The sequence below is a fragment of the Nycticebus coucang genome, chromosome 8 (genome assembly GCF_027406575.1).
Source record: "Nycticebus coucang isolate mNycCou1 chromosome 8, mNycCou1.pri, whole genome shotgun sequence".
Lineage (NCBI taxonomy): Eukaryota > Metazoa > Chordata > Mammalia > Primates > Lorisidae > Nycticebus > Nycticebus coucang.
Window position 1 is genome coordinate 122704952 of NC_069787.1, and position 26670 is coordinate 122731621.

The following is a 26670-nucleotide window of genomic DNA, read 5'->3' on the forward strand; positions in this document are numbered from 1 at the left end:
TCAATCAGGATAAAATTCTGGATGAGAACTGGGAAAACTAGTTCAGGGAAAAAAAGAAGAAAGTAAAATTTCCAACTGCTAAAGTAGAGCTTTGTTCATGAATTTTTTAAGAGGGCAAAGATAGATATCAAATAGCTGTGGGATTTAAATTCCACCAGATACATTTAAGACAGTGATGTAACAACTTTATTTTCAAATGACAATACAATATGCTAGACATTGCATCCTTTGCAACTACAGTCATGGGTTGCTTAATGGCGGGGATACATTCTGAGAACTGCACCTAGGTGATTCCATCGTGTGAACATCAGAGTGTGCTACGCAAACCCATGTGCTACCTAGTCTTTCGGGTACAGCCTATTGCTTCTAGGTACACACCTGTACAGCATGTGTACTAAATACTGTAGGCAATCGTCACCCACTTGTAAGTATTTGTGTGTCTACTGCACTGTGCTATAATGTTAGGGGGGTTGTCACGCCATGAAAGGACAGGAATGTTTCAGCTCCATTATAATTGTATGGGACCGCCATCCTATATACAGTCTGTTATGGAACTAAAATATCATTATGCAGCTCATGACTGAATTTATGATGAAAAATACTCTATACTTAAAAGTGCAGAAGTTGATACTTAGTTTTGCAAATTTTTAAAAGGAAAGCATAAGCAGAAAGTTTTAATTTTAGTGCTGCAATGGTATCTAACCCGGAGAATAAATATCAGTACTTTATAATATATATTATTTTATTCATTCTTTTTTTTTTTTTTTGAGACAGAGTCTCACTATGTTGTCGCCCTGGATAGAGTGCTATGGCGTCACAGCTCACAGCAACCTCAAACTCTTGGGCTTAATAGATTCTCTTGTCTCAGCCTCCCATGTAGCTGGGACTACAGGCACCTGCCACAATGCCTGGCTATTTTTTTGTTGTAGTTGTCATTGTTGTTTAGCAGGCCCGGGCCAGGTTGGAACCCACCTGTTTATGCGTATGTGGCTGGCACCCTAGCCACTGAGCTATGGGTGCCACCCATGCTATAACATATATTACAATATATAATATATATAATGAATATGTAAAGTTCATATACACTAGACATTATTCTAAGCATTTCAAAGACATTTTGTTAAATGCTTATAATAAGGGTGTCAGCAAGCAGTGTTTTGGTTACTAGTACTGCATAACAAATAACCCTCAAATTTAATGCTGGTAATGAAGTAACCATTTTATTTTTTTAATCTTTTTTTTTTTTTTATTGTTGGGGATTCATTGAGGGTACAATAAGCCAGGTTACACTGATTGCAATTGTTAGGTAAAGTCCCTCTTGCAATCATGTCTTGCCCCCATAAAGTGTGACACACACCAAGGCCCCACCCACCTCCCTCCTTCCCTCTTTCTGTTCCCCCCCATAACCATAATTGTCATTAATTGTCCTCATATCAAAATTGAGTACATAGGGTTCATGCTTCTCCATTCTTGTGATGCTTTACTAAGAATAATGTCTTAAAAATTTAAAAAATTTAAAAAAATTTTCTCTATACATATACATGTGTTTATTTGGTTTCCACTTTTTGCCTTCACAAAATTAAAAAGGCTTAAAATTTAATAACATAACAATGTTTAAGATAAGGACTAGAAACAAAAACCTCATAAAGAATGAAAATAAATACATTTAGAAAAGAAATCAGATGATTGCTGCAATGAAATATTGAGCAATAATAGTAATAATGCAAAAAAGTAACATTCACATTGTCAGATAAGAGTATGTCTATTATAGAATGCTTTGACTCTGAGGTTCAGTATAACTTCTTTTTCCCCCCCAAAGTCTCAAAAAACAGACAACTAATATTTATAAATAAAAATAAAAGATAATTTCAGAAAACAGATCATAGCAAATCTTATGAACAACAGAAAAAGAAATACTTCAAAATCACTCTACTTCATCTGGATACACCTGATAATAAAATTGGAAAAATATATTATTATAAAGGGAAATTACAAACATATTTCACTTATAAATGAGGATGTCAGATGCTGTAGGGGACTGCAATTGTCTGAGGATAGACTGTGGTATGCTTAAGTTGGCTAGAGTTGGGAGTCGATGCTGGCTGTGGTCTGGCAGCTCAGCTGGGACTATGGATCCGGGAACCTGCATGTGGCTCTCAGCAAGGCAGCATTAAGGAGGTCAGGTTCTGCACATGACAGCTGACTTCCCCTGGAATGAAGATCTAAGAGCGGGGGTTGAAAGTTGCGTGCTTTCCTGACTTAGTTGTGGATGTTACACAGCATCGCTCCCACCGTGTTTTACCCAGCAAAGCAATTAGAAGCCCACCTCAATTTAAAAGGAAGGGAAATAGACCCCACTTTTCAATAAAAAGAGTGTCAAAGAATTTGTTTTAAAACTGCCACGAGTAGACAATTATCCCTATTTTTATACATAGATGAGGAAACGAAAGCAGAGGGGACTCAAGCGATTTGTCTAAGATGCAGAGTGGGGAAGTGACAAAGTCAGGACCCAACCCAGGTGGTCTTGACTCCACGCAGGCATCTGAAACCCAGTAGCTCTGCTCCAGAGCGAGGCAAGAAGTGGGCACGCAGGCCTCTGCCCCTGGGCTGAATGAGCATTGTGCCCCCGCCCCCAAGTTCCACCTTAGAGCCTTCTATTGACATATCTCCAAGAATAGTAATTTAGGGAATTGTCCCCAGTGTCTATACTTCGGGGACCCTGCTGCCATGGACACCATGTTGCCAGAACTCTAAGGACTCCAGGGATGGAGACAAAGGGGGAGTTGGAGGAGTTACAATGTGCTGGTGCTAAAAGTTCCTCACTTCCCCTAGCTTCAGATTGGACCAACTGTGACACTTGGTGCCAGCTGCCTTCGGATATACATTTCAGGCTGCACATTGCCTGGTGGGCACAGTTCTAGCCCCAGACTATCCTGAATACTAATATCAAGCAGCTTTCAGCTGAGCACGCGAGTCCATGTGCTGGGATTTGCTATCTTCTCATTCTTGGCTTTGACTAATTAACAGCCACAGGGAACTTCAAAGACCTTGACACACTTTCCAGGAGAGCGAACTGCTCCTTTCTGTCTGTCTCTTTAAGAAGAGTCTTTTCTTCCTTTCCTGTCCTTCTCAGGGGTCCTAAGGACCTTGCTGTAGCTCTGTTCTTGTCATGGACAGGAAAATTCACAAACCTTCCTGAGTTCTTCAAGTGCGGCAGGCACTGAGACAGGTGACCCAGGAGACACTTTGTAGGATTGAGGAGAGGCCTGGAGCTGAATGGGTCACCAGACAACTCATCATCTGAGCAGAGCGGGGGTCAGATTCACGGGCATGGGTGAGTCTACCCCAAACATCTTAACCACAGCACTACTAGCTGAACTTTCTTTCCTTCTTCAGAGCTAGTTCTCATGTACATTGGGAGCACACGCACACACACACACACAGAGGCACAGGCACGTGTCTGCACACATACAGGCTCCCTCTCCCTCCTCCCACTCTTGTATTTTTTCACTCCATCGTCGGCCTCAGTCTCCCCAGTTATAAGGTGATTCTGGTGCCCTCCCTCTGGCAGAGTGTTGGAGGACCGGCCACTGAAGGGCTTATGGTGGGCTCCCCATTCTTACTTTAGGAACAAAAGAGTGCTTGACATATGGTATGAGGCTTACCAACATTCAGAAAGCCTTCTTCTTTCAAAGGAATAGAAAATACATTTAAAATTTTATTTTAAGGTTTACGCAAAAGGAACAACTCTCCCCTTGCCTTGATATAGCTAAATTTCTTTGAGGAAATTCACATTCAAACTTTCAAAATTCCAAAAGGACTCTAAGAATGGCTAAGGAGTCTCCAGATATATTCTTTTATGACTCTAACAGGGTAATCAAATATAATTTATGAAACCCTAGTGCTCTAACGTTCAAAGTTATCATTGTTAAACAAAGCAGAAGTCCTAGTTTTGCACTGCAAAATTTTAGCGTTGCAAAGTTGTGGGGAGTTGTTTTTAAACTTTCCACGTTCCAAGACATCACAGGAAAGGTTAGAGATAGCTTTTCATCAGAGTCACAGACTGGGCTCAATTACAGCTTTGCGGCAGGATAAGGTTAAGAGAGGTGGGATGGGCAGGGAAGAGGAGGAGGCAGAACCAGAGAAATCAATTCAAATTACTTTGATCACCGTGACTTAGAGTCCTCATTGAGGAAATCGAGTCTCCAAGATGCTTGCGGCCAGGACAGGGGCGGCGGGCAGTCAGATCTCAGAGGAGAACACCAAGTTAAGAAAACAGTCTGGGTTTTCCACAACGGGGAAAGACAAATCTCCCAAGAAAGCCTCAGAAAATGGTAAAGACAGCAGCCTCAGCCCCTCAGGGCAGAGCCAGCTCCGGGCGCGGCAGCTGGCTGTGCTGCGGGAGATGGAGATGAACTGGTACCTGAAGCTGTGTGACCTGTCCAGCGAGCTCACCACTGCCCACACCACCGGGATGCCCCACAGGTAAGGGGCGGCTCTGTGTGGGCTGGGGGGAGATGCCGTCCGAAGGAGCTCTGCGGAGTTTTCATTTCTTTCCTCTGCTGCTGCAGACTGTAAAAGCTCTAATTGCTTTGCAGATGATTGGCACTTCAGAATGTGTAACCACAAAGAGCAGGATCTTGGTATGAACGGCGAACAATGTTCTCTGGAATGTTATATGAAAAGATCCCTTAAAAGGAGTCAGTAGATGCTTAAGAGCTGACAGGACATATAGAGTCCTGTGCTTAAGTAAAAATCAGAAGAGTTCAGACATTGTAAGAAAATGGTCCCTTCCAAAACAGCAACAGAAACGACTGTGCAATCTTTCTGTATTTTCTTAACCCCGAGAACTTGGGGATGAGGAAAGGATATTTGTTGTGCCTGTTTGAAAAGTGTGTAGCTGAGTAGTATGAACTTTTGAGCGGGCTTCAGGCTGGCCACAGAAGTGTAGAGCAGACCATTCTGGCTCCCAGTGTGGGCTTCTGAGTCTCTTGGCTAAGACAGATTGCATCAGGAGAAAAAAGTACTTTTTAAAGAGAGGTAAATACAAGACAAATTCCTGTAGATTTTCTTCCTGTTCTTTTCTCAGCCTCGGCTTCAAATAATGCAGAGGTAGAGTAACTTTACAAATCCCGGAGTCAGAAGGCAAAATATGCTGAGTGAACTCCAAGGGGTCCTGAAATTTAAGGATGTTTATTTCCTATAATTTGTACAAAAAGTCTCATAGAAATTAAAGATAGTTTTGCAAGAAATGCTATGATGGAAATAAAGCTTAGAATAGCTATGTTCAATAAATGGTAACAAAAATCCATTAGAAATTAAAGAAGTGGTCAAAGTATAGAAAACTTCTGTGGAGGAGACTTGGTGGTAGCAATTTTCTAATGTAGTTAAAGTTTATCAAAGCAGGTGTGCTCTGAGGGGCCTTCATTTGTATATTTCTAATTACAAAAAGTCACTCTAGGAAACCTACTTAGCAATGGAGTTAACCACCGCACAGAGACTGAAAGCTTGTCGGACCGTACACTTAAAGATGCTCAACTTACTTCCCTGTTTCCCTTTTCAAGGCATTAATAAAATCGATACTCCCAAATCTAAGCCACTGTTCATAAATCAGTATTTAAAAAGTAGAACAAAAGAAAGATTCTGGATATCTTCTGTGAAATATATTTAGTGTTCATGGCCTGAGTGATTCCTCTGAAACTCTTATACAGTATAAGTTGTTATGCCCACATTTGAGGCACCTGTAGAGGAGACCCAAGGAAGGTCGTCTTATTCAAAGAAAGCTTGAATAAGCTTGTCGGTGTTGGAGATATATCTCATCTCGCAAATCATTACAGACCTCAGATCTTAAAGCTACTATTAAAAGGTCTCCAGAAAAAAGAGTTAAGTGTAAAGGAAAGCCTTGATAATGGTCTCCTTCCATAACATATTCCTTGACTTACTCTAGGCCAGAAATTTCCCTTTAAATAATCTAATATATCTTTGTATCTCAAGAATGAAAAAAAGTATCTAAAGTGTTCTAATGTGAAACCAATATATAAACAGTCATACACATGACAAAACACAAATATAGTCTAGCAATGAGGAGGGGTGAGGAGGGAGAGGGAAGAGGAAGAGTGGAGGGCAGTTGGTGGAATCTCACCCAATGTGTACAATGCCAGGCTATTCAGCACAGTTCCCTGGGAGAGTGGCTCTCCTACAACATGAACTTTACTTTGCAAGTGACAACAGTGTAACTTAAAAATTTGTACCCTCATATTAATTTAAAATAATAAATAAATAAATAATACAGGACCACAAAATTGTTTCTCTATTATCTGACGTTGGAGTAACATTGTTCTAGTTAGAGTAGAATATTAGTTAAGGTAATCAGGTTTACTGAGAAACTTTTGGGGAAAAGCAAATATATATTTCTTTCTGCTTTACTCAAAGAGTAACAACTTGTTCTATAATCAGAAAATATTGGTTTAGACAATATCCAGGTTTAATGTTGTCCATAATAATCTGTGCTGCAATATTCTTAGTTATTGCTTGACAATAGCCCTCTGTGCCCCTTGTTTAGTGTTCTGAAAAAGAGTGAGGGTTGTGTCTACCATACATCGTCAAAAATTAAAAACGTCCCAACCTCCTTTATCTTTACAACATGATTTTTTTCCAGGAGAAAACTAACGTGTAGTTGGATCTAAGTCTATTTGTAAATTAAATACTGCAGAGCTCTGTGTTTGTGTGGCTCAGAAAACTAAGATGATGCTCATCGCCAGCTACTTTCCTCCTTACATTACAAATGTTGGAACTACCTACCTCTGTTGAGTTCTTGAGATTACCAGACAATGACAATGAGCAAATGGTGCAATCTCTTCAAATTTTAATGTAAGCAATAGAATATGTGATTCCCCAAGCCACTCATGTTTTTCTTTCATTTGTAGATATTGGCTATCAAGAAGCTATAGAAAGATTTCTGGGCTTCCAGTTGTTCTTTCTTTTAACAGCATGACCCAAGAGACTTATGTCCCTATATAGATGTCCCTACATATACATATGTAGAAAATGAATTTAACTAAATTATAAAATATCGACGAATTTGTCTATCTTTGAAACATTACTTGCAGACTAGAAATAGACTGTGAAATGGGTCAAAGAGTTCTTAAAGACGTTAAACATTTGCTATTGGCAAGAATGTTGTGGGTCTTTGGCTAGTGATCATCAAAAAGAAATTGCTAGAAGACAATAATGCTGATTTCCTTTTTGGGAAGATAGAATGAAAATATTTGACAGCAGGTTAATTCTCGTTCATGAGGAATTTGAGGATTGCTTTGTGCCCAGATTCTGTGATAACCTACATTTGAAACAAAGGGTTATTACTGAATGACTGGACAAAAGCATTAGAGGTAGAGGGGGTTCAGCAGTCCTGGCATATTTAAGAAGCAGGGCAAGGAATACATGTTAGTCTGTGGTAAATAGTTCTTCTTTCCTGGGCTATGTCAACACAGGACTACGCAATGAAACAGTCTAATATCATTAGCTTAATGCTGATTTATTATCCATTCCAGAGTTGGCTGCTGATGCTGGCGTGTGTATTTTATGTGGCCGCTCACGCCTCTGGACACGGAGGCAGGGCGGTGCTGCGGCTGGAATCCTGCAGCTGGGGCCAAAGGCTTGGCTTTTCCTTTCAGTTCTTGTGTAACTATAGACATGATTTTTTAAAAAAAACTTACCTGTTGTTTTTGAAAAGCATTTTTTTTCCTGATTACAAAAGTAGCATCTGGACTTTGTAGAAAAATTTGAAAACAGAAAAATACAAAGAAGAAGAGGCAACCACTGTTAGTATTTTGGTGTGCTTTCCCAACCTTTTGAGTTGGAATCACAAATATATATTCCGATTTCTACCTTTTTTCCCTTAATATTATAGCCGGCTATTTTATTATCATTTTTGTTATTGTTGTTTTTAAATCATACCTGTGTACTAAAAACCATTTAGAACTTTTTTCCTAAAGACTATATTTTATGACTATATCATTACTTAGACATTCTTCTTTTGTCTGCTATTTAATATTATGTAAATAATATGATAAATATCTTTGTGTGGGTGAATGTGTTATATATGCACACATAACATATACACATACACACATATACACACATATGCATATTTATTTATTTTTAATGCATAGCATCCAGTGGCTTTCTGGAAACATTTTTCTCATCGTACCTTCCCACTGGCAATATTCATGAGTTTTTATCTTATTGCTTTTTCTATACTACACTGCATTTATGTGCAAGCTTTAGCATTGAATCTTATAGTTAAGCAAATTGTTGGGTAAATTAATGAACTTTTCCAAGTCTCAATTTCTTCCCCTGCAGAAGGAGACCAACACTATTGCAGAGAACTGTTGTGAAGTGAGATAATCTACAAGTGATTTGAAAGAGTAACGTGCTTTGTTTCCACACACGTGTTTCACACTTTCTTTTTTTTTTTTTTTGGCTGGGGCAGGGTTTGAACCCGCCACCTCTGGCATATGGGACCGGCGCCCTACTGTTTGAGCCACAGGCGCCGCCCATATACTTTCTAATATAAAGATTGATATGTAACCTTTAGTGTGCAGGGAGTATGTAAGACTTATGAAGATAAATAAGGATGAGTGACTCCAAATATCTTTGCCAAAAATGTGTACTTCGCCCCAGCACCTGAGAGCTAAGCCTACTGCTGTACTTAGTTAATATTTATAAGACACCATCATATGTTCTTACTGGAGGTTTTTTGATGATTCATATAATCAACATTCTCCTGAGGAAAAGTAATCCAAGATAGAATAAAAAGTCAGTTTATCGTAAAGGCATTTGCACTAGATTGTTTATCACAGCTCAATTTATAATCGCAAAGATGTGGAAACAACCAAAATGCCCAGCAACCCAGGAATGGATTAAGGAACTGTGGTATCCGCATACAGGGAGCTTTTAAATACTCTCAGCACTAACATTCCAAACCCTAGCTGACTGAGCCTATTAAATTAAAATTACTAGGGACGTTTAGTAGGACAAATTAACATGGGAATGAAAATTTAGCTATAGGATTTTGATACCGATTTCTACCATCTTAATGAATGCTTCTTATCTAGGACAGTAGTTATGCTAAGTCATGTTTTCAAGGTTTCTCCCTCTGCTGTCAAAACCTAGGAAGTGTTCACTTTGGCCTGCTTCTGGAAGGCCAGATGTAGTTCTGAGGGAGGACAGGCAGATCCCAAGGTGAGTTTTGGCGGACACAGTGCCTGCCAACTGGGCAGCAGATGATCCAAGAGCTTAGAAGCCTTTGGCTGAGTTTATGCAAGAAGATATGAGGTTACACAAGTAGTTTATGTAAGAAGATACTCTTGTTAAGTATCAAGCTGGAGGTCAGCGAGTGAACATTCAACAGCCATTCATTTAGCGTTTTGTTTGTACAGGCTCTGTAGGTGACACAAAGATAAATTAGAAAAGAATCTAGTTGCTCACAGCCTAGGAAAGATAAGACATGTATTTAAACATGTAAGAAATGCTATAGAAAAGAGGGTCCTAAAATTCAGAGGAAAGGGTGGGTGTTCCCCTGGAGTGATTGGATCTGGACTTGTAAGGGGTGCAGGACTGGAGTGGGGTGAACAGTGAGCAGAGCACAGTCGGATGGGCAGGTGAAGCGGAGATGCAGAGTGGCTTCTGCTCAGGAGGCTCAGCCAAGCATCCTGGAGCTGGGAATGTGGCCAGGAGAACAAAAGGCGAGGAGACCATTTGACTATTTCAGAGACTGGTGAGCGGGGTGGAGATCAGGCATGGAGTGCATGTGGGCTACTCTCGAGAAGGGTGAAGAAAGAAGGAGAGGGGAGAGGATGATGGTTGAAATATAAAGCAAAGTCTGGGGTGGGGATGAGGGGTTTGTAGGAGAAAGCTGATCTGTAGATGCTTTTAGGTAGAGGGAAGAGGTCCAAGGGAGAGAGAGATGTGCAGTGTAAACACTAACACAAGATATCCTCAGAGTCCTAAAGAGATGGAGCCCCTTGGGTATCAAAAGCAGGTGTTTGGAGAAGACTAGCGTTGGTGGGGCTTGGGACGAGGAGGAAGCCTCTGGAGGTGGCTTTAGCAGAACCACCTGCCAGCCAAGAGGCACTGGGAGTGAACATTTAGCTATAGGATTTTGATACCAATTTCTACCATCTTAATGAATGCTGACACGGAGTGAAAGAGGTAAATGGCTTTGGGGCTAAAGCCGCATACCCTGGAGCCAGGCTACTGGGTTCAATCTTAGGTCAGCCACCTGCCAGCTGTGTGACTTAGTTTTTTCAGCTATAAAAGATGGGTAATGGCAGCACCAATGTCATAGGGTTATTTGGGGGCTTAGGCAAGTAAGGGTCATAAAACGGCTCCTGGCACATACAGAAATAGGTGTGGCATTCTACAAAGGCCCCTAGCCTCCTTCCTGACATGTTCATCTGTTAATGGGTGTAAGGATTCCATAAAATGGCGTAAAATATCTGGCACAGACCAAACAATCAATCAATTTTGGGCCACCAGCTTCATTTCCCTTTTGCTACTGACCTAAAACATAGTGGACAGTGTCAGTAAAATGATATTTGGAGGGATGGAAATCAGCTACAGTGGAATAACTCTAAATTATTTAAACCAGTTTTTTTTTTTTTTTTTTTTTTGCTTAGGAAAGTCTATTGATTTGATCAGTTCCTCATTAAAGAGAAAGCTCTGTCTTTTCTAAACAATGATACCCATTTCTTAGAGCAGGCACATTTCCTGTAAAGCTGTAATTCTTGTCATATTTTATGAGAACTTATATGGAGGTATGTTGTTAGAGATGTCAGATGATCAGGACACTTTTATGTAGACTACCATTTAGTCAGATGCTGGAAAGGTTGCTTCCCAACTCATCTGTTTTTTGTATGTGAGAAAAATCTCAGAAATACTGGGCTGGGAGTGAGAGAAGGAACCTCAGCAGGACAGGATTTTGGTAGCTGGAGAAAGTTCCAGCACCCCAGCAGCAGCCTCTGGGGAGGGGTGGGGTTGCCACCATCCCTAGAGGTGCTGAGGATGTCTAAGTCTGGACTGTGAGGCTGCCATTGTCCTATGCAATGGCCAGGGTGGTGAGCTGGAAGTGGACATTGCTGGACAGGCACCTGCCCCCAAAGGAGTGGCCAAATATGCACAGCAGCCCCAGTTCCCTTCCCCCAGGCCTCTCTGCCACTCCAGGGGACAAAGTCATGTAACAATAGGACTATTGGTTGAAGGGCCTGGAGTCATTTTGCTGTATGACCATAAGTAAGGTTTTAAAAATTCTTCAGAATTCAATGCCACCTCTGTAAAATGAGACTAGACATGATGATCCCCTGGCCTTGTTCCAGTGCTGAGCCTCTGTGGTATGACAATAACATAAGCCAGAGCCAAGGGGCAGCCTTTGAGGTCCTGCTCACTGGCCTTTAGAGAGGTCGTGCCATCATATTATCTGCAAGAAAAAGGAAACGAGGTGATTCTTTATTTTCAACTTGGGGGAACAGTAGAGAAGTTCTCTTCGATTTTTAAAGTGTGTTATTTTAGTAATCGGTTGACTACTGACAGATATGTTTGACTTTTAAAGATTTCTTTTATAGAAAGAGACAAAGTCACACAAACACCTACGATGTGCAGCATCCCTGTTTATGAAATGCGTTCATGTGCCTTGTCTCATTTGCCTTCACATGACACAGAGCGTGCATTTTCTTTTCTTTTTTTTTTTTATTGTTAAATCATAGCTGTGTACATTAGCGCAATCAAGGGGTACAATGTGCTGGTTTCATATACAATCTGAAATATTCTCATCAAACTCTTCAACGTAGCCTTCCTGGCATTTTCTTAGTTATTGTATGTAGACATTTGTATTCTGCCTTTAGTAAGTTTCACCTGTACCCATTCCAGCACCGTAGGTGTGACCCCACCCATTACTCTCCCGCCATCCTAACCTTCCCTCTCCCTTCCCCTTCCTTCGCCCTTTCCTCATAGTCTTGTGCTATAGTTGGGTTATAGCCTTCATGTGAAAGCTATAATTTAGCTTCATAGTAGGGCTGAGTACATTGGATACTTTTTCTTCCATTCCTGAGATACTTTGCTAAGAAGAATATGGTTCAGCTCCATCCATGTAAGCATGAAAGAGGTAAAGTCTCCATCTTTCTTTAAGGCTGCATAGTATTCCATGGTATACATGTACCACAATTTGCTAGTCCATTCGTGGGTCGATGAGCACTTGGGCTTCTTCCATGACTTAGCGATTATGAATTGGGCTGCAATAAACCTTCTGGTACAGATGTCTTTGTTACATTGTGATTTTTGGTCTTCTGGGTATAAATCTAGTAAAGGAATTATAGGATCGAATGGCAGGTCTATTTTTAGGTCTCTAAGTATTCTCCAAACATCCTTCCAGAAGGAACGTATTAGTGTGCATTCCCACCAGCAGTGTAGAAGTGTGCCCTTTTCTCCACATCCACGCCAACATCTCTGGTTTTGGGATTTTGTTATGTGGGCTACTCTTACTGGGGTTAGGTGATATCTCAAAGTAGTTTTGATTTGCATTTCTCTGATGATTAAGGATGATGAGCTTTTTTTCATGTGTTTGTAGATTGTGCATCTGTCTTCTTTAGAGAAATTTCTCTTCAAGTCCCTTGCCCACCCTGAGATGGGATCACTTGTTCTTTTCTTGCCAATACGTTTGAGTTCTCTGTGGATTCTGGTTTTTAGACCTTTATTGGATGTATAACCTGCAAATATTTTCTCCCATTCTGAGGGCTGTCTGCTTGCTTTACTGTTCTTGGCTGTGCAGAAGCTTTTTAGTTTGATCAGGTTCCAGTAGTGTATTTTTGATACTGCTTCAATAGCCTGGGGAGTCCTCCTCATAAAATATTCACCTAGGCCGATTCCTTCAAGAGTTTTCCCTGCACTTTCTTCAAGTATTTTTATAGTTTCATGTCTTAAGTTTAAATCTTTTTTTTTTTTTTTTTTCAGTGTTTGGCTGGGGCTGGGTTTGAGCCTGCTACCTCCAGCATATGGGGCCAGCGCCCTACTCCTTGAGCCACAGGAGCCACCCAAGTTTAAATCTTTTATCCGGTGAGAGTCTATCTTAGTTAATGGTGAAAGGTGTGGGCCCAGTTTCAATCTTCTACAGGTTGCTAGCCAGTTCATCCAGCACCATTTGTTAAATAGGGGATCATTTCCCCACTGAATGCTTTTAATTGGCTTGTCAAAGATCAAATAACGGTAAGTAGCTGGATTCATCTCTTGGTTCTCTATTCTGTCCCAGACATCTACTTCTCTGTTTTTGTGCCAACACCATGCTGTTTTGATCAGTATCGATTTATAATATAGTCTGAGGTCTGGTAGTGTGATTTCTCTGCTTTGTTTTTATTGCTGAGTAATGTCTTGGCTATTCGAGGTTTTTTCTGATTCCATATAAAATGAAGCATTATTTTTTCAAGATCTTTAAAATATGACAATGGAGCTTTAATAGGAATTGCATTTAAAGTATATATTGCTTTGGGTACTATGGATATTTTAACAATGTTGATCCTTCCCAGCCATGAGCATGGTATGTTTTTCCATCTGTTAACATCTTCACCTATTTCTTTTCTTAAAGTTTCATAGTTCTCTTTGTAGAAATCTTTCACGTCCTTTGTTAGGTATACTCCCAAATATTTCATCTTCTTTGGCACTACTGTGAAAGGAATAGATTCCTTGACTGTTTTTTCGGCTTGGCTATTGTTGGTATATATAAAGGCTACAGATTTATGGGTGCTGATTTTGTAGCCTGAGACATTGCTGTATTCCTTGATCATTTCTAAAAGTTTTGTAGTAGAATCACTAGTGTTTTCCAGATATATGATCATATCATCTGCAAAGAGTGAAAGTTTGATCTCTTCTGACCCAATGTGAATACCCTTGATCGCCTTTTCTTCCCTAATTGTAATGGCTAAAACTTCCATTCCAATGTTAAAGAGAAATGGAGACAATGAGCAACCTTGCCTGGTTCCTGATCTAAGTGGAAATGATTTCAATTTAACTCCATTCAATACGATATTGGCTGTGGGTTTGCTGTAGATGGTCTCTATTAGTTTAAGAAATGTCCCTTCTATACCAATTTTCTTAAGTGTTCTGATCATGAAGGGATGCTGGATATTATCAAAATCTTTTTCTGCATCAATTGAGAGAATCATATAATCTTTTTTTTTTAGTTTGTTTATGTGCTGAATTACATTTACAGATTTATTTATATTGAACCAGCCTTGAGACCCTGGGATAAATTCCACTTGGTCGTGCTGTATAATGTTTTTGATGTGATGCTGGATTCTGTTTGTTACAATCTTATTGAGTATTTTTGCATCAATATTCATTAGTGATATTGGTCTATAATTTTCTTTTCTTGTTGGGTCTTTCCCTGGTTTGGGGATCAAGGTGATGTTTGCTTTGTAGAATATGTTGGGTAATATTCCTTCTTTTTCTATATTTTGGAAGAGGCTTAGTAATATAGGTACTAGTTCTTCTTTAAAGGTTTGGTAGAATTCTGGCATAAAGCCATCTGGCTCTGGGCTTTTCTTTTTAGGGAGATTTTGTATAGTTGATGCTATTTCAGATCTTGATATAGGCCTTTTCAACATTTCCACTTCATTCTGGCTAAGTCTTGGCAGGTGGTGTACTTCCAGCTTTTGGTCAATTTCTTTCAGATTTTTATATTTCTGAGAGTAGAGTTTCTTGTAGTATTCATTAATGACTTTTTGAATTTCTGAGAGGTCTGTTGTTATTTCATCATTACCATTTCTGATTGATGAAATTAGAGATTTTACTCTTTTTTTCCTGGTTAGGTGGGCCAAAGGTTTATGTTTCAAAAAACCAACTTTTGGATTTATTGATCTGTTGTATGATTCTTTGTTTTCAATTTCATTTAATTCTGCTCTGATTTTGGTTATTTCTTTTCTTCTGCTGGGTTTGGGGTTGGAGTGTTCTTCGTTCTCCAGTTGCTTGAGATGTCCCAGTAAGTTATTAACTTCCTCTCTTTCCGTTTTCTTGAGGAAGGCTTGCAGTGCTATAAATTTCTCCCTCAGGACTACCTTTGCAGTATCCCAGAGGTTCTGGTAATTCATGTCTTGATTGTTGTTTTGTTCCAAAAATTTGGTGATTTCCTTCTTAATCTTGTCTATAACCTATTTATCCTTCAGCAAAAGGTTATTTAGCTTTCATGTTTTTGTATAGGTATGCAGGTTCCTGTTATTGAGTTCAAGTTTTATTCCATGATGGTCTGAGAAGATGCAAGGAATAATTTCTATTATTTTAAGTTTGCTGAGGTTAGTTTTGTGGCCTAGGATGTGGTCGATTTTGGAGTATGTTCTGTGGGCTGAAGAGAAGAATGTGCATTCAGTTTTTTTGGGATGAAATGTTCTGTAGATGTCTGGTAAGTCCAGATGTTGAATGGTTAAGTTTAAATCTAAAATTTCTTTGCTTAGCTACTTTTTGGAGGATCTATCCAGCACTGCTAAAGGGTGTTAAAATCTCCAACTACCATGGAACTGGAGGAAATCAAGTCTTCATGTCTGTTAGAGTTTCTCTTATAAATTGAAGTGTGTTCTGGTTGGGTGCATAAATGTTAATAATTGAAATCTCATCATATCGAGTATTACCTTTAGCAAATATGAAGTGTCCATCCTTATTCTTCCTTATTTCAGTTGGTTTAAAGCCTATTGTGCCTGCGAATAGGATTGCAATGCCTGCTTTTTTCTGCTTTCCATTTGCCTGGAATATAGATGACCATCACTTCACCTGAGTCTATATTTGTCTTTTAATGTAAGATGAGATTCTTGTATTCAGAAGATATCTGGCTTGAGTTTTTGTATCCAGTCAGCCAACCCGTTCCTCTTTAGAGGACAATTCAAACCATTCACATTAATTGAGAATATTGATAAGCCTTTTGAGAGTCCAGTGGACATTTTTAAACCTTTTTTGACTGTGGAAGTTGGAATTTGATCAAAATTCTCTGGGTGGGTTTACTTTTGTGGTGAAGGATTACTCTCCTCTTTCTGGAGGATAGGTCTGAGAATATCCTGGAGAGCTGGTTTAGTTATGGCAAATTTCTTCAACATGTGAATGTTATTGAAGTATTTAATTTCTCCATTATAAATGAAACTCAGTTTAGCTTGGTACAGGATCCTGGGTTGAAAGTTATTTTGTTTTAGGAGATTAAAAGTCAATGACCATCCTCTTCTTGCTTGAAAGCTTTCAGCAGAGAGATCTGCAGTTATTCTAATATTCTTGCCCTTGTAGGTGATGGTTTTCTTTCATCTGGCTGCTTTCAGAATTTTCTCCTTCATATTAACTTTAGTGAAATTGATTATGATGTGTCTGGGCGATGTCTTATTTGGGTTGAGTTGTGCTGGAGTTCTGAAATTGTCTGCTATCTGAATTTCAGAATCTCTTGGCATGTCTGGAAAGTTCTCTTTGATAATCTCATGGAGAAGAGACTCTGTGCCTTGTGAAGCCACTTTGTTGCTTTCAGGGATCCCTATAAAATGAATATTGATTTTGTTCAAATTATCCCAGAGCTCTCTGAGAGAATGATATGTTTTTGCCCTCCATTTCATTTCCTCTTTGAGAGTTTGGGAGCGTTCTAAAGCTTTGTCTTCAATGTCAGAAATCCTTTCTTCTGGTTGTTCTATTCTGTTACTGAGGTATTCTACTGTGTTTCTCAGATCTTTGAGGGCTGCAACTTCTTGTCTCAATGTGTCAAAATCTTCAGTCATTTGGTCTTCAAGTTTGTTCAATTCTTGAGACATCTTCTGGGTTACTGCTTGGAACTCTAATTCGATCTTATTTGCTGTCCAGATTCTGAATTCGATTTTTGACATCTCAGCTATTTGTTTGTGCATGGGATCTTGTGCTGTGTCTGCCCCATTGATCCTTGGGGGAGTTGATCTACTCTGATTATTCATATTGCCAGAGTTTTTCTGTTGATTTCATATCATGATTTTTTTTCACCGTTGCCTCTGGCCGTCCTCAGAGTTGGGGAGGTGTCTCTCCATGATTAGACCCCAGCGGGATCACTCTATTGTTGCTGGATCTTTGTAGGGAGTGACCCTGTGTAGCTCCTCTGGGGCTGCCCCAGCCAGGGAGTTCTAGTTGTGGAAGCAGCTCTGCAGTGTGACACACCCAGATCCAGCAACAGGGTGGGTGGTGGTGCACACAGTTCTGGTAGTGCCTGGAACCCATTGACTTTGGCACTGAGGGCCCAAGTCTCTAGCACTCTCTGGCCAGGAGAAGGGCTCTGCGCAGAGGCAGGGAGGGCTCCAGAGGGCACACAGATATCAGAGTCCCTGGCCAGACGTGCAGGCCGGTGTGGAGGCAGGGAGGGTATAGGAGGGTGGACTCAGGGTTGCGCAGCTCCTGCAGTTCCTGCTCAGGGCATGCGGAGGCCCAGCAGGCATGGGTCACAGGTCGGGGGTCACAGCTCATCTCTTATGGAGGTCTGGGTGGCGCCAAGCCCAGGAGTTTGAGGTTGCTATGAGCTGTGATGCCCCGGCACTCTACCCAGGGCAATAGTCTGAGGCTCCAGTGTGCCAAAACCGGTCTCACTCTGCCCCTGAGGGTTAAGTCTGTAAGGCAGCTCAGTCCCCACTTTCAGTGTGCTCAGTCACTAGGTTACTAGCTCCTGCCCAATCTTTGCTCTGCGACCCTGAGGTCGGAGCTTGTCAGGGCAGTTCTCTCACAATGGCTCCCTGTGGCCCACAGCTGAACACTATTAGCTCTGTCCGGCTCAGCGGCTCAGTCTGGGGCCCTGGACAATGCCCAAAGTTCTCCGCACTCCTGCTCAAGCTCTCCCCAAGGCAGTTCAACTGAGTGCCAAGTCCAAAAACACCAAAACAATTCACAGGTAAGGCTTTTCTGGTTTTCAGTCTCACTGCTGCTTATACTTATGGCTGCCGGTGGGATTAGGTCGATCGAACACATGCAACCACTTGCCAGTTTTCTGCTGTTTTTGTTCTCCTTGTGGGGTCCAGAAGTCCCTTGCTGACTCCCTGTATCCTCAAAGGGATGATTATAGGGAGATCCTACTAGCCAGAGATGCCTGGAGTCTTATCTCCCCAGACTCTCCGTGCCCTGTTGCAGGGAAGCTGTTACTCAGCCGCCATCTTGGATCATTCCACAGTGTGCATTTTCCACTTCGCTATGGAGAATGTGCCTCACGAAGGCGACACACGTGATTGTTTACACCCACACCTGGGTCTCCCAGATTCCTCACCCAGGGCTCTTCCCATGCCTTCAATATTTCCCAAATTACAGCATGCTAGTTGTACTTGAGATGATTTGGGGGAGTCTTGTGCACTGTAGTATCTTAATGGGTTCAGATTTATTGTCATGAACATCAAGAAGGAATGCACAACTTACATCTCAAACCAATAAATTCCTGTCTATCACAGCACAGGGCAAGGTTAAGTTTTAAGTTAAGTGAGTCGATTTAGAGGAAAATGTTCAATACATGTGTAACTCAGATCTGAGTCAAGTCCTGGCAGAGATACACTCGGGAGTATTTGTTTCATCTCCTTCACTTGCATTGAGCATTGTGCCCTCTGTGCAGGGTCTTCACAGTCATTCTGTTTAATCCTTACAACACCCCCGTGGAATTGCTACCACCCACATACTTCCATGAAGAAGAGTATGGCTCTGCCTGTTCACTCTCTATCACTGTTTTTTTTTCCTCTTCTTTTCCTGTTAAGGAGATGGAATATTCCCTGAGTTGTCTCTTTGCTGAATAGGCTCAAGTGTATTCTGGGTGAGCTCTCTGAGCCATTGTTATTCTACTCCCTGTCCAAGGTAACATTCAGATTTTGTGATTTAGCTCTACACACTGACTATTCTGCTTCTTGGGGGTGAGGGTGACATCATACTGTGGTTTCCTTCTTTCTGTTTTTTTGAGACAGAGTCTCACTATGTTGCCCTTGGTAGAGTGCTGTGGTGTCACAGCTCACAGCAACTTCAAACTCTTGGGTTTAAGGGATTCGCTTGCCTCAGCCTGCCAAGTAGCTGGGCAGTGGTGGGTGCCCACCACAACACCCGGCTATTTTTTTGTTGTTGTTGCAGTTCAGCCGGGGCTGGGTTTGAACCGGCTACCCTCAGTATATGGGGCCTGTGCCCTACTCACTGAGCCACAGGTGCTGCCCATCATCATACTGTGGTTTTATGATTTAGCTTTGGTTATGCAGCTCAGTTGTGTTTTACACAGCTTAATTTATTAATTTCTCACATTTACCCTTCAGATTATTATACAGTTCTAGTACTTGCCAGTGAGAGACATAATGCATTTTGCCTCCTTTTAAAAGACTCCAGGTCTAAATAAACTGGGGACAGATTAATATAAACTATGATATCAAGCGGCCCTAAATCTGAATCCTGATTCAACCACTTACAAGCTATGCTACCTGGAACCTCCCTCTTCTCATTTGTAAAATGGGAATAACACTGCTATATAATTACAGAGTTGGAACAATAAAGTGAGATAGCAACTAATAGAAATTTTAGCTGAGTGCATAGAAACAGCCCTTCAGCAAATGCTGTTATCATTCTTCCCTTTTGAAATGCCATCAGCCCCTTCTGTTATTGTGTTTTCCTGATCTTCCTTAGCTGGAGTCCTTCTCTGAGCTCCTTAAGCCTAGAAAAATTCCCTGAGCCAAAGCAAATGGGCTTGATATGCTGCTTCAGTCTCTGCTTCACTTAGAACCAGCTCTTCTACGATTTTCATCTATGCTCTGATTTAACACAGGTCAAGCATCTATCTCACACGTCCTCTTTCCAGCACGGCAGGCCCATCCCTTGTCTCTAGAATAAAAACACCTGGATTCCAATGCTAGTTCTGTTGCTGGCTACTTGTGAGGATTTTAGCAAATTAAGTTCCCTCTCTGAGCCTCAATTTTATCATTGGTGTGGTGGCATTAAAAACATCTGTGCTATCCATCTTTGGGGATTTAAAAGATTAGATCCAAAGTAAATGTGAAAACACTCTGAGTGTTAGAAACCACAATCTATGTGCTATATTTTTATTACTTTCTGCCCTAATGTCAGCTCCAATTCAGTCTAGAGCATGGCTTGAGAGTATGGTTACCCCTTATACTTCTCTTGTCTGGTAAGCACTGGAGTGGATACAATCTAACTTCATTCTTAGACCCCAGACAGGCTTTCTTGGGTGAGTTGACTAAAGCCTATGACATCTGCCTTCTTTTCCTAATATCAGCAACTGTTTTTTTATTATTATTATTAAATCATAGCTGTGTACATTAATGCAATCATGGGGTACAATGTTCTGGTTTTATATACAATTTGAAATATTTTCATCAAACTGGAACATTATTTTCATCATAACATAGCCTTCACGGCATTTTTTTTCTTCCATTTTTGAGATTCAGCAACTGTTTTTAAATACTTCTTATATACCCAGCACTTTCAGTTATTCAGTCGAATTCTTCCCAATGATCCATGTGCATGAGGTGACTATTTTTATCATCTCCACTCTATGGGAGGAGATTGAGCCTTAGGAAAGACCCTGCCCACACTCAGTCAGCAAGTCAATGGTAGAGCCAGTTTGGAATTGGCAGAATCAGGCTGGAGATGCCACCTCTTCACCCTGCAGCGTCCCTCCTCCCCTAGTCACTGCTAAGATGTGCCTTTAGTAATGTCACTCTTCACTTTCACTTCCCATCACACAATAATGTTCGCTACCTGGGTCGTGGGAGCCACTCCTTCCCCTCCTGTTTGAAGCCCTTATTTTTTGCCCTGCACATGTCCAGCTTGGACTACGAATTGTAGTATTTCTTCAGGCTTCTCTCCCCTAGAAGTTATTTCCATCAAAAGAACTGAGTAAGCAAAGAAGCTGGAGGTGGGGCACCCAAAGTGGCATCCTCTGTTAGATCAATTTAACTCAATTTCAGGATTTGGGCTTAAGTGGGAGTCTTTGGACATAAAAGTTAGACAGCTACAACTGCTCTGGCCTTTCCCATTTTAGCCCGTGCCTGTCACCACATGGCATGTGCTAATGTCCTGCCAGAGACTTACTGTTGTATTGTGAGCTTTTGCTCTATGGGAGAAAAAAAAACAGCTTGGTTTCGAGGAATACTTGCTTACATTTCTGTGGAGATCTCAGCTGAAACAATATTTCCTTTCTCTAGTGTCCTCCTCAGGTAGGTGAAATGTGATTAGGTACTAATCTTTCAGTTTTAGAGAAAGAGCTGATTTCAAGGTGAGAGACATTTGGAGTTTTGTGTACACTGGTACACACAACGTAACCTAATTTTAAACAGAAACTTGCCAAATATTTCTGCAGTCGCCAGGAAATTGAATTGGGCTCCCAGACAGATCTCTGGGTCTGGTTCTCAGTCCAGGAAGGGCTCCTAAATGCTTATTTTGGTTAGGTTGTAGACAAATGCCCTTTACGTGACATTTAAAAAACAAAGTCCATTGATTTTATTAAAGGCAACCCTAGCTACTAAACCCTGAAATCTCAGTGCTCTGAAAGCAGAAAGTTTATTTCAGGATATGGTGGTGTGCCTATAATTCCAGGAGACTGAGGCAAGAGGATCACCTCAGCCCAAGAGTTTGAGACCAGCCTGGGCAACATAGTGAGACACTGTCTGAAAAAAAGAAAGAAAGAAAGAAAAAAAAAAAGAGAGTGTGAGAGAAAGCATATTTCTTACTCATGTCAGTACAATCAGGAGTAGGAAGGGTCCAATCTGGGGAGACTAGAGCTGATAAAGATTCTGCCATCTTCCCCTTGTTTTCTAAGTTGACCACAGCTGAGCATTGATGTGGATCCAGCAGACAGGAGAAGGGGGCTCAGTGGAGGGTCGCCTTTCATGGGCCAGACTTGTAAGTGGCTCCTATAAAAAGAAGTAACATTGGCTGGAATTCAATCACATGACCACACTTAACTGCAAGCAAGGGTGGGAATTGTAGTCCTCTAAACAGGTGCCTTGGAAGAAAGAAATGGGTGTGGTGAGCAGCTGGCCAGTCCAAGGCACAGGACAGTGTTTGGAGCAGGGTAAGGAGCTACCAAGGTACAATTGGCTGTTACACCATGGAGGGACCAAGGCATTGCTTCACTTGCAACGCCATTCCCCTCATTTAGTGCCTGGCCCTTTGACGTCCCCTTTCCTAAGCCACATTATGGAGAGGGGCAATCTCCTTTGGGTTCTTTACTTGGATCTCAGCTTTCCTGTTTCACTGAGAAGGCGGATGACACTTCAGAAACCTTTCAATGGTGAGTATTAAATGAAATCAGCCTGGCAGGAACGTGGAACTGTGATGAACAGCTCTTCTGATGTCCATCCAGGAGCACTCAGCTCTCACTTGGACCCTCTCAAAGTTCTTATTGCCCACAGAATTGTTGATGGTTTAACGAGCTCCTGCCGGTCATGTGCCATTCCTCCTCCACTCAGCTGAAGCTGTGGCAAGGCCATCCCTTCCCATGGTAACAGCCACAAACTCTGGTGCCACCAACACAGGATAGTATCTCGGGAGGCAGGATCAGGCACACGGAAACAAGCGTCAGAGAGCCAGGAGACCCAGGAGAGCTTGCCAATGCAGCCTGTTATTTCAGAACCAGTAAGGTGTGTGTTTTTAAGAGGACGGTCCACAACAGTATGTTCATTCAAACAATGTAACCACCACACATGTTTTTCTATAATGAATCTACAGGATTCTCAGAGACAGGCCAGTCACTCTGTTCCCAGAAACAGGATACAACATGGTTCTGAATGTAATACCGTTCAATAAAACTGTCTATCTTTAAAGATGTTCTGGACTCCTTGTCTGACTCACTATCCTCATCAAGATGGATGTACTTATTTTTGGTTTGGAATTGTGAGGAATTTGGGAAATAATTTCTTAATAAAATTGAGTCTGCATACAAAAGACCCCTTTTTATTATAAATATCTCCCATTTGAAACATTTCATTGAAAAAAATCAAAACACAAAGTACACTTTGTAGCTTGATGATCTTCATATTTAATTTGATTGCAGCAATGAACATTAAGTTGAACATTGCTGCAATGAAACAAGCTGTCCAAGAGGGCTATTGAATTATTTAATTACCTCTGGGACTAAGGAGGGGAGAGTCAGCACAAACAGCTCCACAAGTTGGATGCATTAGAAAGATCAGCTCTTTCTGTTTCTTCAAGCGTAGTAATTTGAATGATGTGACTACCCAAACACAACTTGCTTGTTGACGCCACGGCACTCTACCGAGGGCAATAAAGTAAAATTCTGTCTCTACGAAAAAAAAAAAAAAAGACCAAATATTAACTGCTTAAATATGTTTACAATATTTTACATTCCAGATGGTCATTGATCCAAAAGAGATGGCAAAGAAGTATTAAATGTATTTTAAAATGTATTTTCAGTTAAATGAATTTCCAATGAAGTAGACTTTTACAATTAGTTGTTTTTAAAAAAGAAAAATATACTTACATTCAAGGACACTGTTTTATTACTATATGTAATTTTGGAGTAATTTCTAATAAACTAGAAAATTAAGCATAATTTATTCTAGAAGTTTGAGCATCTATCATGTTTCTTTTCTGGGGACATAGGCTTACATATTCAGAGCTTCTTGCCCTGAGTGATCTTGGAGTCTTTTCAGGGAAAACAAGACTTCAATCCAATTTTGTTAGTGTGATATTACAAGTGAGAGTGAAATGCTCTAAAATGCAGATAAAGAGGCAATTAGTTCTATTACAAAGCAGGTGGAACAGGAAAAGAAGCAGCAGGGGAAAATCAGATGCGTCATTTCAGCTGGACTTTTACACGAATGCGTGGGAGTTTGCAAGTATTTAAAACAATGAAAAAAATAAAAATGAAACAATGAAGAAGCAGGTAAGAAAGGGGCAAGGGGCTGGGTGTACTGGCTCATGCCTAAGATCCTAGCACTTTGGGAGGCTGAGGTGGGAGGATCTCTTGAAGCTGGAAGTTTGAGACCAGCCTGAGCAACATAGAGAGACCCCATCTCTACAAAAAAATAGAAAAATCAGCCTGGTGTTATGGTTTACCTGTAGTCCCAGCTGCTTGGGAGGCTCAGGTAGGAGGATTGTTTAAGACCAGGAGTTTGAGATTGTAGTGAGCTATGATGACACCACTGCACTCTAGGGCGGTTGAGAGGGACTATGTCTTAGGAAAAAAAAGAGAAAGGAAGGAAGGAAGGAAGGAAAAAAAGGGAGAAGGGAGGAAGGAAGGGAGGAAGAGGCAAGGGAAAGAATCATGTATCTGCAGTTCAAGAACAAAGTTGACCTTTTTTAGGCTAAGAATTGGCTAAAATACCAAGTTGCCATTAATGAGAAAGAAGTTTGTGGGGACGGGCATGATATTAATAATATTTCTAAATGCAGAAAATATTCACAACTAGAACTCACCCATCTGAGATTGCCACAGAATAAAAATTTTCACCCAAGTGATTTTCCCCAGGACATGAAGCTTCCTAATTTAAGTGTCAAGGCTTTATTTTAACTTTTTAAATCTGAAGAAACAACTTTACAAGTCTAGTTTATCTTAATAAACGCTGGCTATTATACTATATGAAAATGTCCTCAGGGACTATTAAGGAGTACAGAATTACCTGCGTTGAAAATGAGAGGCCTCATTTTGCTATTTTATCTTTAAATTTTGGCTTCCAATTTCTTTCTTCTTTCATTCTTTTTCTTTTTATTCTGTATCCTCACCTTGCTATAAACTTTTCCCGCTGCTGTCAGTTGCCTGCCTTTAATAGCTCCTTTCGTCTAATTTGCTGTCTTTACACTTGGGAGGGACAAGAAATAAGAAAATCACTCTTGCCTAAATTATGATGGAGAAAGAGTAAATGGTTTATAAATGGAGGCGCTCTCCCAGGAGGTTTGAAACAGGGACTTTGGGATATTTTATTTGTTCATTTGCTGATTTTTGGCTGTGTTCTGTCTAGCGAGGTTTCTAAAAAGGTGACCTCTGAAAAATTCAGCTGTTATCCTATTTGAACAAATATTTAAGTCTGTTTGGGAAAGTACTGAATGCTGACATTGCTTCAAGTTCATGTTTATCTTGGGATAATCCTTAGAGAGTTTAGAAAAACAAACCACATAGAACACAATTTTTCACAATGTTGATAAGATGCATATACCATAAATTTTATCCATTTCCCAGCCAAAGGGAGCATTTTGTCACAAATAAAGTAGGCAAGGTGATGCTATATTCATTTGTCTTCTATAGCAGAAACACACTGAGCTTTTCAGTGGATCATTTTTTCAACAGTATTGCCTTGGAACTTAGGTCAGTGATTAAAAATGTTCGATGGTTATACAAAGAAATGACAGGTCAAGAGGCAGGACAGTATATTGGGGGATTTAAAATATATAAACTGATTGACCTTATTTAATTCGATGAAGGTAGTATTATATTCCCTTTTTTTATTGTTAAATCATAGCTGTGTACATTAGTGCAATCAAGGGGTACAATGTGCTGGTTTCATATACAATCTGAAATATTCTCATCAAACTGTTCAACGTAGCCTTCATGGCATTTTCGTATTGTATGTAGACATTTGTATTCTGCATTTAGTAGGTTTCGCCTGTACCCAATCTAAGATGCATCGTAGGTGTGGCCACCCATTGCCATCCCTCTCCCTTAACCTCCCCCCTCCGTTCGCCTGCCTTGGCCCTTTCCCCATAGTCTTGTGCTATAGTTGGGTTACAGCCTTCATGTGAAAGCTATAATTTAGCTTCATAGTAGGGCTGAGTACATTGGATACTTTTTCTTCCATTCCTGAGATACTTTGCTAAGAAGAATGTGGTTCAGCTCCATCCATGTAAGCATGAAAGAGGTAAAGTCTCCATCTTTCTTTAAGGCTGCATAATATTCCATGGTATACATGTACCACAATTTGCTAGTCCATTCGTGGGTTGATGGGCACTTGGGCTTCTTCCATGACTTAGTGATTATGAATTGGGCTGCAATAAACCTTCTGGTACAGATGTCTTTGTTATATTGTGATTTTTGGTCTTCTGGGTATAAACCTAGTAAAGGAATTATGGGATCGAATGGCAGGTCTATTATTAGATCTCTAAGTATTCTCCAAACATCCTTCCAAAAGGAATGTATTAGTGTGCATTCCCACCAGCAGTGTAGAAGTGTGCCCTTTTCTCCACATCCACGCCAACATCTCTGGTTTTGGGATTTTGTTATGTGGGCTACTCTTACTGGGGTTAGGTGATATCTCAAAGTAGTTTTGATTTGCATTTCTCTGATGATTAAGGATGATGAGCTTTTTTCATGTGTTTGTAGATCGTACATCTGTCTTCTTTAAAGAAGTTTCTCTTCAAGTCCTTTGCCCACGCTGAGATAGGATCACTTGTTCTTTTCTTGCTAATATGTTTGAGTTCTCTGTGGATTCTGGTTATTAAACCTTTATCGGAGGTATAACCTGCAAATATTTTCTCCCATTCTGAGGGCTGTCTGCTTGCTTTACTTACTGTGTTCTTGGCTGTGCAGAAGCTTTTTAGTTTAATCAGGTCCCAGTAATGTATTTTTGATACTGCTTCATCAGCCTGGGGAGTCCTCCTCATAAAATATTCACCCAGGCCGATTCCTTCAAGAGTTTTCCCTGCACTTTCTTCAAGTATTTT

General features: G+C 40.6%; 1 protein-coding gene across 1 annotated transcript in view; it reads left to right on the plus strand.

Annotated features, from left to right (window-relative positions):
• Positions 1–4156: 4156 nt before the first annotated feature.
• The window catches only part of KCNAB1 (potassium voltage-gated channel subfamily A regulatory beta subunit 1), a 441389-nt gene continuing 418875 nt past the window's right edge, over positions 4157–26670 (plus strand). Inside the window, exon 1 of the mRNA XM_053600068.1 lies at positions 4157–4485. Coding sequence (XP_053456043.1) covers positions 4211–4485 — 275 coding nt within the window. The 5' untranslated portion in view covers positions 4157–4210. The remainder of the gene's footprint in view (positions 4486–26670) is intronic.